This window comes from Lontra canadensis, unplaced genomic scaffold (genome assembly GCF_010015895.1).
Source record: "Lontra canadensis isolate GAN:19392208 unplaced genomic scaffold, GSC_riverotter_1.0 scaffold23, whole genome shotgun sequence".
Classification (NCBI taxonomy): domain Eukaryota; kingdom Metazoa; phylum Chordata; class Mammalia; order Carnivora; family Mustelidae; genus Lontra; species Lontra canadensis.
Genome location: NW_022631017.1, coordinates 10,326,395 through 10,338,810, shown reverse-complemented (window position 1 = coordinate 10,338,810; position 12,416 = coordinate 10,326,395). Strand labels below are relative to the sequence as shown.

At 41.1% G+C, this 12,416-nt stretch overlaps 1 protein-coding gene across 1 annotated transcript in view; it reads left to right on the top strand.

Moving 5' to 3' along the window:
• The window catches only part of ZFAND3 (zinc finger AN1-type containing 3), a 340,568-nt gene that overhangs the window by 308,072 nt on the left and 20,080 nt on the right, over positions 1-12,416 (top strand). The window contains exon 5 of the mRNA XM_032862310.1: positions 4,089-4,256. Coding sequence (XP_032718201.1) covers positions 4,089-4,256 — 168 coding nt within the window. The remainder of the gene's footprint in view (positions 1-4,088; positions 4,257-12,416) is intronic.

Genomic DNA, 12,416 nt, shown 5'->3' with positions numbered 1-12,416 from the left:
AGAAGTCACTCTTAACTCCTGGGGTGGAAACCGTTTCTAGCTTGCCACTCCAGCTCCTCCTGCTGCTAATGAGCATGCTCCTTGCAAGGACAGGTTTCTTCTGACAGTTGAAGCTGCATGTAAGAGTTATTTCTGTTCACCTTTCTCTCCGTGTTTAACCCTTACTGCCCAAGTTCAGATTAAGCAAGTAGATTGTTGTGTGTTTCCCGTCATTGTTGAGGAAATTGAAAATGCATCACGGCGACAGGAGTGATGTTTGTGGGCAAAAAGTGAATAATCAGAGTTTAATTTATTCAATTGTGGACAGTAGATGAGGATTCCTTTAGTGTTGACCATGTTTGGACCTTTTCTTTCTGGTAGTCTTTTTTTTAATTCACATAGAATTTATAATCGAATAGTTGAATTATTTAGTTCATTATTAAGCAATTAGAATCCCTGCCCTGGACATCTGTTTCTCTTATTTAGGGAGCTCACCACATGGCACAAAGTTTCATTAGGTAATTAGCACAGGAGATGTAAATTTCTTATGCAGACATGATGGTGATCCTGTAGACCACTATTTATTTCATTAGCTACTAATTAAAACACTAAGTTGACTTGTGAAAAAATGTCAAGAATGGTTTGCTTCTCCAAGAAGTTATATATAACACAGTCATCTTCCTGGATCGCAGCATGTGGAGGGTAGTGAACAGTTTAGGGAGCCCCCCCCCCCACAAGAAAAATGTGGCAGGGAGCATTAGAAGGCACAGGGATTCCTTTCGATTTAATAGACCATTGACTGAGTGAAGATTAAGTGGGCATATTCCAGAATGTAAAAGTCATAGCTCTCTTAATGTCTAGGAACAGTTCCTTGATTAACACATTCTGATACACTTTTCATCTGTTTGGTTTAGAATCATTGAGGACTGCTTCTCATGGTTCAGTCTTTCTATACATGGATGCCTTGGTCTTAGACTTGTCCAGATGCCTAGACATTGACTCTTAGAGAACTGACTAGGGCTCAGTGGTCTTTTAGGATGACCAAGGCAGTGCACCCAGAAGCTGTTAGCAGCAGCAGAAAACACCCTTACGACCCATAATTTCTGGAATGTCCTATTCCTCCTGACTACCAGAACAAATAACTCTGAGTCTTTATATAAAATGTGGGATGAGGAAAGGGAAATTTCAGCATGAGATTAGAGTAGGAAATTAGAAATGGAAAACACAGGCCTCCTCTAATATTTGGGTTTCCCATCAAGTGGCTTGTTTGATAATGACCAGTGATGATTACAATTAATGACGAGTGATGTTTATGATTACATAAATACGAATTCTGTTTCCCAATCTTAGGAATCCTACATTAAACAATATTTTCTTACATATCCCTCCAGTGCTTACTATCCATAGCTAACTATTTGAAAATAGTTAGCTATGGATAGTATTGCCATGCTAAAAACAACATGTTCTCCTTAGCAAAAGTTTGCTTTAAAAATGGGGATGGATAGATAACACGTTTGACAGTTTGGGACAGAGTCATATGGAAAACAGCTTTGAATGTGACTCTCTATTTCCAGACACATGCTCTGTTCTATCAGATCGTGTTGTGAATGAAAGGGTTAGGATCTGAGTGGTCCTCTTTTACATTAGAGGCATGCTGACATCATGTCAAAAGCCGTCTGGATTTTAACAGTATTAATAATGCAGAGGTTTCAACAGCCTCCCCTTCTTGTGTGGACTCCTCTCTCTCTCTCTTCCCCCACCCCATGCCCCAGCGTTGGGAGATAATTTCTCTTATGGATGCTCCACATTTAGGACCTTGTCTCATAATAGAGACTATTTTTTTTTGTTATGGCTCTTACTCTAGAATTTTCTCTTCTTTTTTTTTTAAATGTGTCTAAATAGAGTTATTAATACAAATTATGCTGTTGCTGGTTTGTGATAAAAGAACTCCCCCAGAGAGCACTGTGGCTCATACGAGGTGAATTCCTTTGGGCTGGCTGCTTTGTAATGATTTACATTTAGATTGTTGCTTGTTGCTGTTATAGGGGAAGGGGCCCTGTCTGTGGCTGCCTCAGTCATCACACCGATTGGGTTTGGACAGCTTCGCTCAGCAGAGCTGGGAAATAGGCTGAACTTGCTTTCAATTGTTTTCATCAAAGGCCTTGTTTAGTTGGTTCGTATTGGGGGAAAATGTCATGTAGGACTGGAAGAACTAAATGAGATGAAAAATGAAGTTTACAATTGGTAAGAATGGTGTTTGCCTTCCGTAAGTCAGTGCACAGTGTGCTGGGCTAAGAGGGGCAGGGCTGTTTGTATCTTCAGTGTCAGGGCAGTGAGTGCTCCCTGGTGACCTGCAGCATCTTCACATGGGGCGGGGGTGGCGGGGGAGAAGAGGTACAAAGCCTCCACTGAAATACATCCAAAAGTGTGCTGCTTCTCATGAGGGCCACTTTAAATAGAAAAATCAGAACTGCCTAGGAGAAGATTCATTCATCTGAGAAATATTTATTGAGTTGTAGGCATTGTAGGCAGATTATGAACAAAGCAGGTGAAACTTCCTGCCCTGCAGGATTTTATATCCTCCTTGAGGATAATATTAAAAGGTACAGTGCTGTGGAGGAATAAAAGGCAGGAGTTGGGAGGAGGGTACATGCTAGGGGAAGGGAACATGAATAGTCTAGATAGGGTGAGCAGAGAAAAGGATGTTGAAAATGTGACTTCAAAAGACTTATAAGAGATGAGATCCATGTAGATCTGGGTAACAAGTCCTAGACAATTGGAACAGAAGGTGCAAAGGCCCCGAGGTAGGAGACAATCAGGAGGCTTGTGTGGATAGAGTAGAGGGAAAGAACAGCAGCAGAGGTAAGAGAGCACAGAGGACGGCAAATCATGCAGGGCCTTGTGAGTGCTGTAGTAGATATTTGAACTTTTACTCTGGAAAGGAGAGCTATAAAAGGGTTTTGAACAGGGAAGTGAAGTGATTCTAACTTGATTTTTAACAGGATCACTTGGCTCATCAGTTAAAAGGCTATTATATTGGGCTGGATGTGAGATGGTGGTAACTTGGATCAGGATGGTAGTGGTGGAAGGGTGAAAAGTGGTGGGATCTGGATCTATCTGTTTTGACAAAAATCATTTAGGAGACTCCTTCCAGAGAGGGTTTAGCACAAACCCCTTTGGAACCTTGGCAAGAGGTACATCTCAAGTATGCCACAGTGGCAGCAAGTCCAAGAATACGGAGTACCCTGTGCCCTTCTTCTTTCCCCCCCCCCTTGATGGAAGGAGTTATTTACAGCCTGCCTATGTCAGGAACTTTATTGTGTTTTAGTTACCTTATTAAGGTTCTACACAACGTGAGTTGTCACACATTACCCCTCCCTCCACACACCAGTTTGGCACCAGCCAGGGTGGTTGTGCAGAGCGCTGCTTCTGTAGCACTCCACAGTGGAGGACACGGGACAGACAGCTTGCTTGTGAATAAGCAAGGATGCTCCTTTGCTCTGAATAAAATTAAAACAATTTTCAACAGCAGAACCTGATGTCTTAGGTTTTGTGTTGTTACATTTAAGAGTAGAAACATGAGTATTTTTGCTAGAAAAGATTTTGGATCACCCATCAAATACTGCATCGGGTACAGAATTGTGCTAATAAGCATGGCGATGAAAAGAAATACTAGGCTTAATCCCTTTTCTAAACAATTATAGTGTACTTGAGGACAAGCAGATCTCTAAGAAGCAGTAAATAACCAATGCAAGCAGTAAGCTGCCAGGGCCCGAAGAAGGGGCACAGACAAGAAGAGAATCCCAGTTCCAGCTTGAATGGTTTCCTCAAAGAAACAGCTGTTTTTAAAAACAACAGCATGGTACTGATTTTTGTTGAGTCAGCCCACCTTCTCTCTAGCTCAAACCTCGCTTGTTAGAAGTCTGCCCTACAGGTATGTGCTTGTCACAGTTTATGCAGCATAAACCAGGCCAGGCAGGACTGGCTGTTGCTCACACAAGTCCAGTTCCTGGAAGAGGGCAGTAGAGTAGCTTGCAGTATATTATTAATTAGCTATGCTCGCCAGGCCAAGCACTAACCCTGACCCCCAAATGTGTTGTTTTGGTCAGATTCACAGTCTGAGAATGAGGCTTCGCCAGTGAAACGGGCACGACTACTGGAGAATACCGAACGACCTGAGGAAACCAGCCGATCTAAACAGAAGAGTCGACGTCGGTGCTTCCAGTGCCAAACCAAACTGGAGCTGGTGCAGCAGGAATTGGGATCTTGCCGCTGCGGTAAGCATCGCCCCCAGTGGTGTGACGGGGATTTGTGTCCTTGACACCCTGCTCTAGCTGTGGAAATTCCTCTCAAGAGGCTGAAGTCCTTCATTCTTCTGAGTGCCTCCCTGCAAGCCATGGGGCTGGAGCTTATGAAAGCAGGAGTGAGGGAGTCTTCCTTCTAAATGCCCTTTATTTACTCTCATGCCCACCAAAAAAAAAAGGCAAAAACATTCCCACTTCTCTTAACACTTACTACTTTAGAGTTGCACTGTCACTGGTTACTGCTTTCAGCTTCTCCCTATCGTGTATTACTCTGGTTCCTGTTCATTGATGACTTACTTAGAAATTAACCAAACCAGTGAAATTCTCAGATATGTATCATAAAATTCAGATATTAAATTAATTTTGAATGAGCATCTTAGTATGTAGAATAAATGGAAACTCTTCTCCCCCTGATACCCTTTTAAGTGAAAGTTTGATTGGAAAATTATTTCTTTGAACCATAATTCATTGTCGTTTAACCCCTTGAAATAGCTTTAAAGTAACACTCCTTCTGTGTTATCCAGTATAATACTGGCTCTCAGAATTGCTGCCCAGGGATGTGTTTTAAAACTTTATGCCTGCCCACAGCAGAACAAAACTTAGTCCAGTTCTTTCCCTTTGAACACATAGATCATGTCCCATAGAAGCAAAATTGTGTAGCTGCATTATTTAGGCTGACTTAGTTTTCCTGTTTTTATTCCCTGATTTAACGCTTAGTATTATAAAATTATTCTATGGGACAGACCTGTCATCAGGCAGACCTGGAGACGTGGCTCTCACACTGAGAATCCTATGTCCTTTGTCCTTAGGAGTAAGATTTAGAAGCCTCCTTTACCCCTGGGACAGCCATAGACACCCTGCAGGTATTGATGCTGACAGGCAGGACTGGATGGTTCTCTTAGCCGCTGGAAAATCAGTAACTCAAAATCTCTCATCTCCTGAAGAGGCGGCCATTGCTTCTCCCATGCCTCAGTTACTTACCCTGTTGGAAGTGAGAAGGAAAGGAGGATGTACCAGCTTCTCATAGAAGCAGAGTTGGAACCCCTGTTTCTTTCAAGACCAGCAATCTGTTTGTTGTAGCATGGGAAGTCCCTTGGACCAGTTTTTACTGTTTAAGCTTGGCGTTTAGTTATCTTGTTAATTGCTTGTGTGGAAGTATAAAGAAGAGAGGTAGGATAAAAGGTGGGAGGAGAGGCTGTCAGCAGCTTTCGTTGTGTTCATGGATGTGGCATGGCCCAAGAGAGGCCAGAACCTTATTCTTCAACTACGTCCTGATCAACCCTGCCAGATAATCTTAAACACTCAGTGAGATAGGGAAGGAATACTGTGGTCAGCTGAGCAAACTCTGGGGCATGGTGGCTAACCAGCCTTGCCCATATTGAAGGGTTTGTCTCATCTTTTATAGTCTGCAAGTTCTTGCTTTGGTCTTCGCACAAACCATTGGAGGGGGCTGGTTTCAGTGTTCCATCTGTTATCAGTGTTGTGAAGCCCACCTGACCATTTTGCCGGTTGATTTTATAACACGTGCCCTTGGTTGTTCCCAAATTAGAATCATGGGATTTTCCTGTACCTTACATTCTTGTTTTGTTCTTGAAAGTAATGGAATCCTGGGTATTACACAGGATTTGCCCTAGTGGATCAAGCAGTTGATCCATTAAGTGTGTCGTTTGCCTCTGGCAGTGGCTGTCCTTGTCAGGCAGGGAGTGAGAACTCACACTTTAGCACTGAGAGATGCAGGGGTGGTATAACCGGGTGTGCCAGTTTATGCTTCAGCTTTGATGCAAACCGCCAAAGTGCCTATGGTCTTAAGCACCCAGCAGAATAAAATCTAGAAATATATGTTAGATGATTTCACGTGCTCCTAAGTGAAACCCAGTTGACTGTCGCTGGTAAGTTCAGATTATTCTACTGTGTTCTTCACCTCTTGGGCAGGAGGCTGGATTTCTAAAGTACCTGTTGGGTTTATCACAGACATGCATTCTTTTTAAATGATCTAACACATAATCCCTTGGCTTATGCCCAATTCTTAGGGTCTACTTACAGAGAGATTTGATTTTAATGCTAGGGAAAAAGCCCTGAGCTTTCTGCAGTCCCTCCAGATGTAGCCTTCCTAGAGAGAGCCGGGAGTTCAGTTTGGCCCACTGAGAGTGTTACACTTATATGCCCAGAAAAATGACAGAGTCTGCTGCCACATTTTAAAAGATGAAGGACAGCAGTGGGAACTTACACCTCTGAGACTGTCTTTGACAAATAGCTCTTGTGTTCCTCCTGCCTGTCTGCTCGGCTCTCTCTAGGAAATGGGGAGTTGTGTCATTATTTCCTTGAGGATGCATAAGAGTGTTGAAGAGACATTGAACTGCCCTGAAAGATTTGGGACTGGGGTGGGGAGTGTGGTAGGGGGGGTATGGTAATTTACTACAGGAAGTAAAGACTCGGGAAGGTAGTTTGAACTCAGAACACTTCTCCACTGCAGAAAATCTTTTTCTTAATATATATATTCACAATCTTTTTCCATTCCCCTTCCAGTCTGTACAGGTTATTAACTGCTGACAAGAAATTCACATCTCATAAATAATGCTTAAGAGCCATTGCTATATAAATTGAATGTGTTATGAATTGTGATGGGCCTTTTTGTAGCATTCGATGCCTAGAGCAGGAAGAACAGAGGATGTCATTTTCATTAATTTCTAATGAGGTGCCAATTAAAGAGAGGGAAGACGCACCAAAGGGAAGAGTGGCCAAGCTCCCCTGAATCCTCCGCCTCAGGGCTGTCATCCAAACACTGCTAGCAAGCCTTTTCTAAAAATTCCATTAAATTACAGTCTCATCGAGAGCACACACAGACACATTCAGCTTGCCTTTGATCTTCAAAAGAGCAATTTGTAAGGCGAGTTTGAGCCTTCTCACATAGGGAACAGCTAGAGGTGATAGGAATTGTTAATTGCCAAGATACTCCATGGGCTTTCAATAAGGAGGTGAATTTTGAAGATGAATTCTCCTCTGCCTTGCTGTGACTAGATAACCTTTAAATCAACAATACCAAAGTAACACCCTTTTCCTGTGAAATCTTTCAGGATGCCAATTAGAAAAGGCGTGTGGTGAGGCTGGGCTGATAGCCTGCATCCCAGAGTATCTTCAACAGTTTAACTTCTCAAGATAGAAAACAGTTGCATAAAAATGGATTTATTTGTTTCATTTTCTACTCAGTAGGCAAATTGATCAGCTCATTCTCATTACAGGAGTCTTATCTCTGAAAATGCCACCTAGAGGATGTTCTGAAATCTGGCCATCCTCATCAGATCTGGACTGCATCACAGCCATGTGAATGCTGTGTTCTCCAAGCCGATCTTGCATGAAACACGCTGCATGGCTTCGTAATCGCTGTGCCTTACTATCCAGAACCACAGAATTAATTTTTAAATACTAGTCTAAGAGCTTGCATAAGTTATCACCTGTTTTTAGTTGAGTGTGACTTAAACTGTAAGCTGATATGCTCCCTTTTGGGACAGCAGTGCTTTTACTAACAACCTAAGTAATCTGGCTTCCTTTTCGTGCTTTGAAAATAAATTTTATGTTCACTTTAGAAACTCAGGAGAGATGCTTCTGCCCTTCAGAGTAGTTTCTCATCTCCGGTGGTCATTTTTTGCTTTCTCATTCATTGTTGATCTGAATTCTTCAAGCATTTATTGAGATGGGACTATGCATGAAGTATTTTGCTAGGTTTTGTGGGGAATATAGGATCTAGAAATATAGAATGTAGGAACTCATAGTCTAGGTCAATGGTTTCAAATTGGAGTGGGCATCAGAACCGTATGGAAGGTGTGGCAAAACACAGATTTCTGCCCACCCACCTCCCAGTAGGCCCGTGCATGTTTAACAACTGAAAGATTTGGGTGGTGCTGATGCTGCTAGTATGAGGAACCACGCTTTGAGAACTGCTGCTCTGGACAGTTCTCCATCCTGTGAAGCTTTTAAAAACAGAATGCCGAGGCCTCAGGAAAGGTCACCAGCTATTATTCTAGCTTTTTATTTGGAAATTTAAAGTGTTTTCTTGGACCATTTGAAAGTAAGTTGCAAACATCACATCTGTTTTCTATGACTTAGGGATATTATTTTATAACCATAGCACAGTTATCAACTTCAGTAAATTGATACTGATTCAGTACTTTTACTAAATCTGCCACCCATATTCCAGTTTGTCAGTTCATCTAAAAAATGTCTTTCATAAAAGCATTTTCCCCTTCCAGGACAGAATCCAGTCCTGGAATAGGTGGTGGTGGTCAGTTGTCATGTCCCTTTAGACTCTTTGAACCTGAAACATTTTTATGGCCTTGTTTTTATTGATGATGATATTTTTTAAGACTATGCCCACCACATCCTTTTGAAAATAGAATGCTCCTTATTTTGTGTTTGTGTTTGTCTGGTGTTTCTTCATGATTAGATTCAGATTATTTATCCCAAGCCAGACTACTATGAAGTGATGTGCCCTTCTCAGGGCATCCCCTCATTGTAGATGTTAATTTTAATTCACTCACCCAAGTCAGAGTGTTGTCCAGTTTCTCCATTCTGTAGTTACTGTTTTGACCGTGTAGCTAGTGAGCATTCTTTGGGAAAACAGTTTATGACCACGTCACAATCCTGCTCATCATCAAACATGTCTCCTAGATTTAGGATCCATTGATGATTCTTGCCAGAACCAGTCTTTACTCTGATGACTGCAGAATGATAATCTTTGTAACTCCAGCCCTCCTACTACATTTCTCGTTTGGCATTCAGTGTTCTTTTGTGAGGACCCTTCTCCCCCATTTATTTATCTATTATTATTATGGGCTCATGGGCTTTTTATATTTTTTTCAGTGGTTTGTAATTCATTACTGTACTTAATTATTTTGGTAGTCAAATTGTTCCCAGAGTGTTTCCTTACTCCATGGCATAATAAGATATGTTACGGGGGCATCTGGGTGGCACAGTCGGTTAAGCATCCGACTCTTGGTTTTGGCTTAGGTCATGATCTCTGAGGCTCCTGAGATTGAGTCCCGAGTCGGGCTCTATGCTCAGTGCGGAGTCTGCTAAAGACTCTCTCTCCCTCTGCCCCTCCCTCCTCCTCTGTTTCTCTCTCTCTCTCTCTCTCTCTCTCAAAAAAATCAGTCTTTTAAAAAAAAAAAAAAAAAAAAGATGTGTTCTGAATACATCTGGTACTTAACCTATGGCCAGGCCTGCAATCAGCCATTTTTCTGGGGATCTCTGAGGTGACTTTAATATGAATTCCAAGAGGGATTTGCTGGGCCTATGAGGAAGGCAGATACATGGCATGAAACAGCTGGCATTCAGGGCGGCCTACCATAAGAGTTTTAACTGAGGTATAAGCCATGTGTTATAGGACTACAGGGAGCAAGAAATTAATTTCAACTATGGAAGACTCTGGGTAGGTTGCAGTAATTGGGGCTTTAAAGGAAGAGAGCGATTTAGATGTGTGGAAAGAGGGACTACCTGTGCAAAGATGGTTTTCTGAAGGTGACCCCTGTGCAGCTGGATTAGGGTTGAGTGAAGAGAGACTACTAACAAGGGACAGTAGGAATTCAGACTCCAGGCTGTAGGGTTTGGATGTTGGTTTGCAGTGAGGAGCTGTCAGTGGCTTTGAATATGGTAAGCAGGATCTAATATGACTTTTATTTTCCTTTCTTAATTAAGCACAGAGGAAAGCCCAGGAGGCTAATGAATATTTTTTAGAGGAATGGTCTAGGACAAATGTGAACTAAGTAAGTGAAAAGGAAATGGGCCTGTTTCACAGCCATCTCTGCCACTACAGAGGACTGCACAGTGAGTGAATAGTGATACCCTAAGGTTCCAGAGTGGGGCAAGGAGCTGTGGTAACTGTGAGATGTGTTGGTGACAAGAACTTACCAGGCTGGTCCATTTCACCAGCACCAGAGATCACCTGAGATTAGTCCATGTGTCTGTGCCTTTGCTTAAACTCTCATCTACATGTGGCTTGAACCTGTCAGGAAGATTTGGCATTCTACCCTCTAAAAGAAAATTTGGCTGACTATATTCTTTTAAAGGCTTTATTCCATTACAGAGTTCTAGCCTGGATGCATCAGGAAACCTTGCTATCCAGGGAAACACCTGAGGTCTTTTATCATGCCGAGATTGGTTTGGTTGGTTCACTATTATCATTACCTCCATTGAGTGGTGAGTCCATGCTCTGCCATGTGTTATAGAGAGAGTGTGTGGTTACCAAGACCCCAGCCCTTTAGGAACCTGTTCTATGCTGAATCTGGTGATGAAAAGCTAAAGTTTTTCCATTACTTGTAAGACTGCAACTGAGTATGTGTTATCTATGGCTCAAGAGAAGGAGGTGTCCTGTCCATTTTCCCAACAGCAAAGAACAACAACAACAAAAAATCTTTGATGGGAATTATTGTATATATGAGAGCTAAGGGTAGTTGGAAATCTTGAGAAATATTCTGAGAAAATTTTCTACCTTTGCTACTTTCTTACTTTCATTCTCACTATACTTTTACCTAAACAAGAGTATGCTATCTGTATTCCCCATTTAATCTTTAATGTATAAAAGTTCTAGTCTAAAACCAAACAGATTAGTCCCTCTTCTGCTCCTCTATAAATTGCACATTGAGATGTTAGAGCAAAACAAATCAAGCCTTTTACTGAACACTGACTCCATGTTCAGCACTGTCTCAGAGATCCAGCCTACCATATGTCCGTTGACAAGGCTATAGAGAGAATTCAGAAACGTGAAGAGCTTCCCTCCCCAGCAAAGGAGCATCAAAGACTGAACTTTTAAAAGACAAAATATGCAGAGCATATCTGCTGAAGCCTGTGTCACATTCTTATACTATTGGAAGGGACCCCCTTGTCCCATAGAATGAAATATTTTCTGTCTGGATAGCAAATTTCCAGCTATCTGTCTGTAGTCCAATCTTAGCAGCAATAACAGCACAATAATTTTATCAAAGCTGTTTGGATAAGTTACCCTGCTAAAATACTTCTTTATGGGAAAAGAAATGGATCATTGTGAAAGGAAATGAATTATTGATGTCTTTTGTTTTAGTTCCAAGAATAAATAGTTTTAGTTAATTCTTTGTCCAGTAACGTGTGCATGGTGGTTTTTTTTTAAACAGATTTTTTGGGGATAGAATTTGTATAACATATTTACCTGTTTTACAGTTCAGTGAGTTTTGGTAAATTTAAATTGTACAGCCCTCACTAAAATCAGAGTTTAAAATGTTTTAAATCACCTCTAAATCTTCCCTTGTGTCCCTTTCTGGTCCCTACAGTCCCCTTCCCCAGCCTCAAGGCAACCAATGACTGATCTGCTGTTGGTATAATTTTGCCTTTTTTAGAATTTTAATATTATGGATTCATACAGTATACACACACACACACACACACAGTCTTGTTTGTGTACGTAGCATGTTTCTGAGATTGATCCGCATTGTTACATATTAGTAGTTCATTCCTCTTTAATGTTGGGTAGTATTTCATTGTATGGGTAATATCACATTAGTTTATCCATTTGCCAGTGGACATATATTTAGATTGTTGCCAGTTGGGGGATATTTTGAATAAAGCTGCTGTAAATATTCATACACAGATTTTTGTGTGGATATATGTTGTAATTCCTCTTAGGTAGATATAGAAGTGAAACTGCCAGGTTGAATGACCAGTGTACATTCTGCATTTTAAGAAAATTCTATTAGCAGTATATTAGGGTTCTAGTTTACCCATAATTTGTCAATATTTAATATTGTCATTTATTTTAACTTTACCTGTCCTAGTGGGTATGTGGTGCCACTTTACTGTGGTGTATTAATTTCCCATCAGGCATTTCCCAGATGACTGGTGATGTTGTGTCTTATTTCATAAGTTTTTTTGGTCATTCATATTTATCTTCATCAAGAGTCCATACTTAAATATTCATTGTTAAATTTATTCCCAACTATTTTAATTTTTTGATGCTGTTGTGAACAGAAGTTTTTATATTTACTTGCAGATTGTTCTTTTCTATCCCTTCAAAATACAATTTTTGCGTATGATTTTTTTAATTCTGCAACTTTGCTAATTCACTTATTAGCACTAGATTCCTTAGGATTATCTACATCCATGATCATG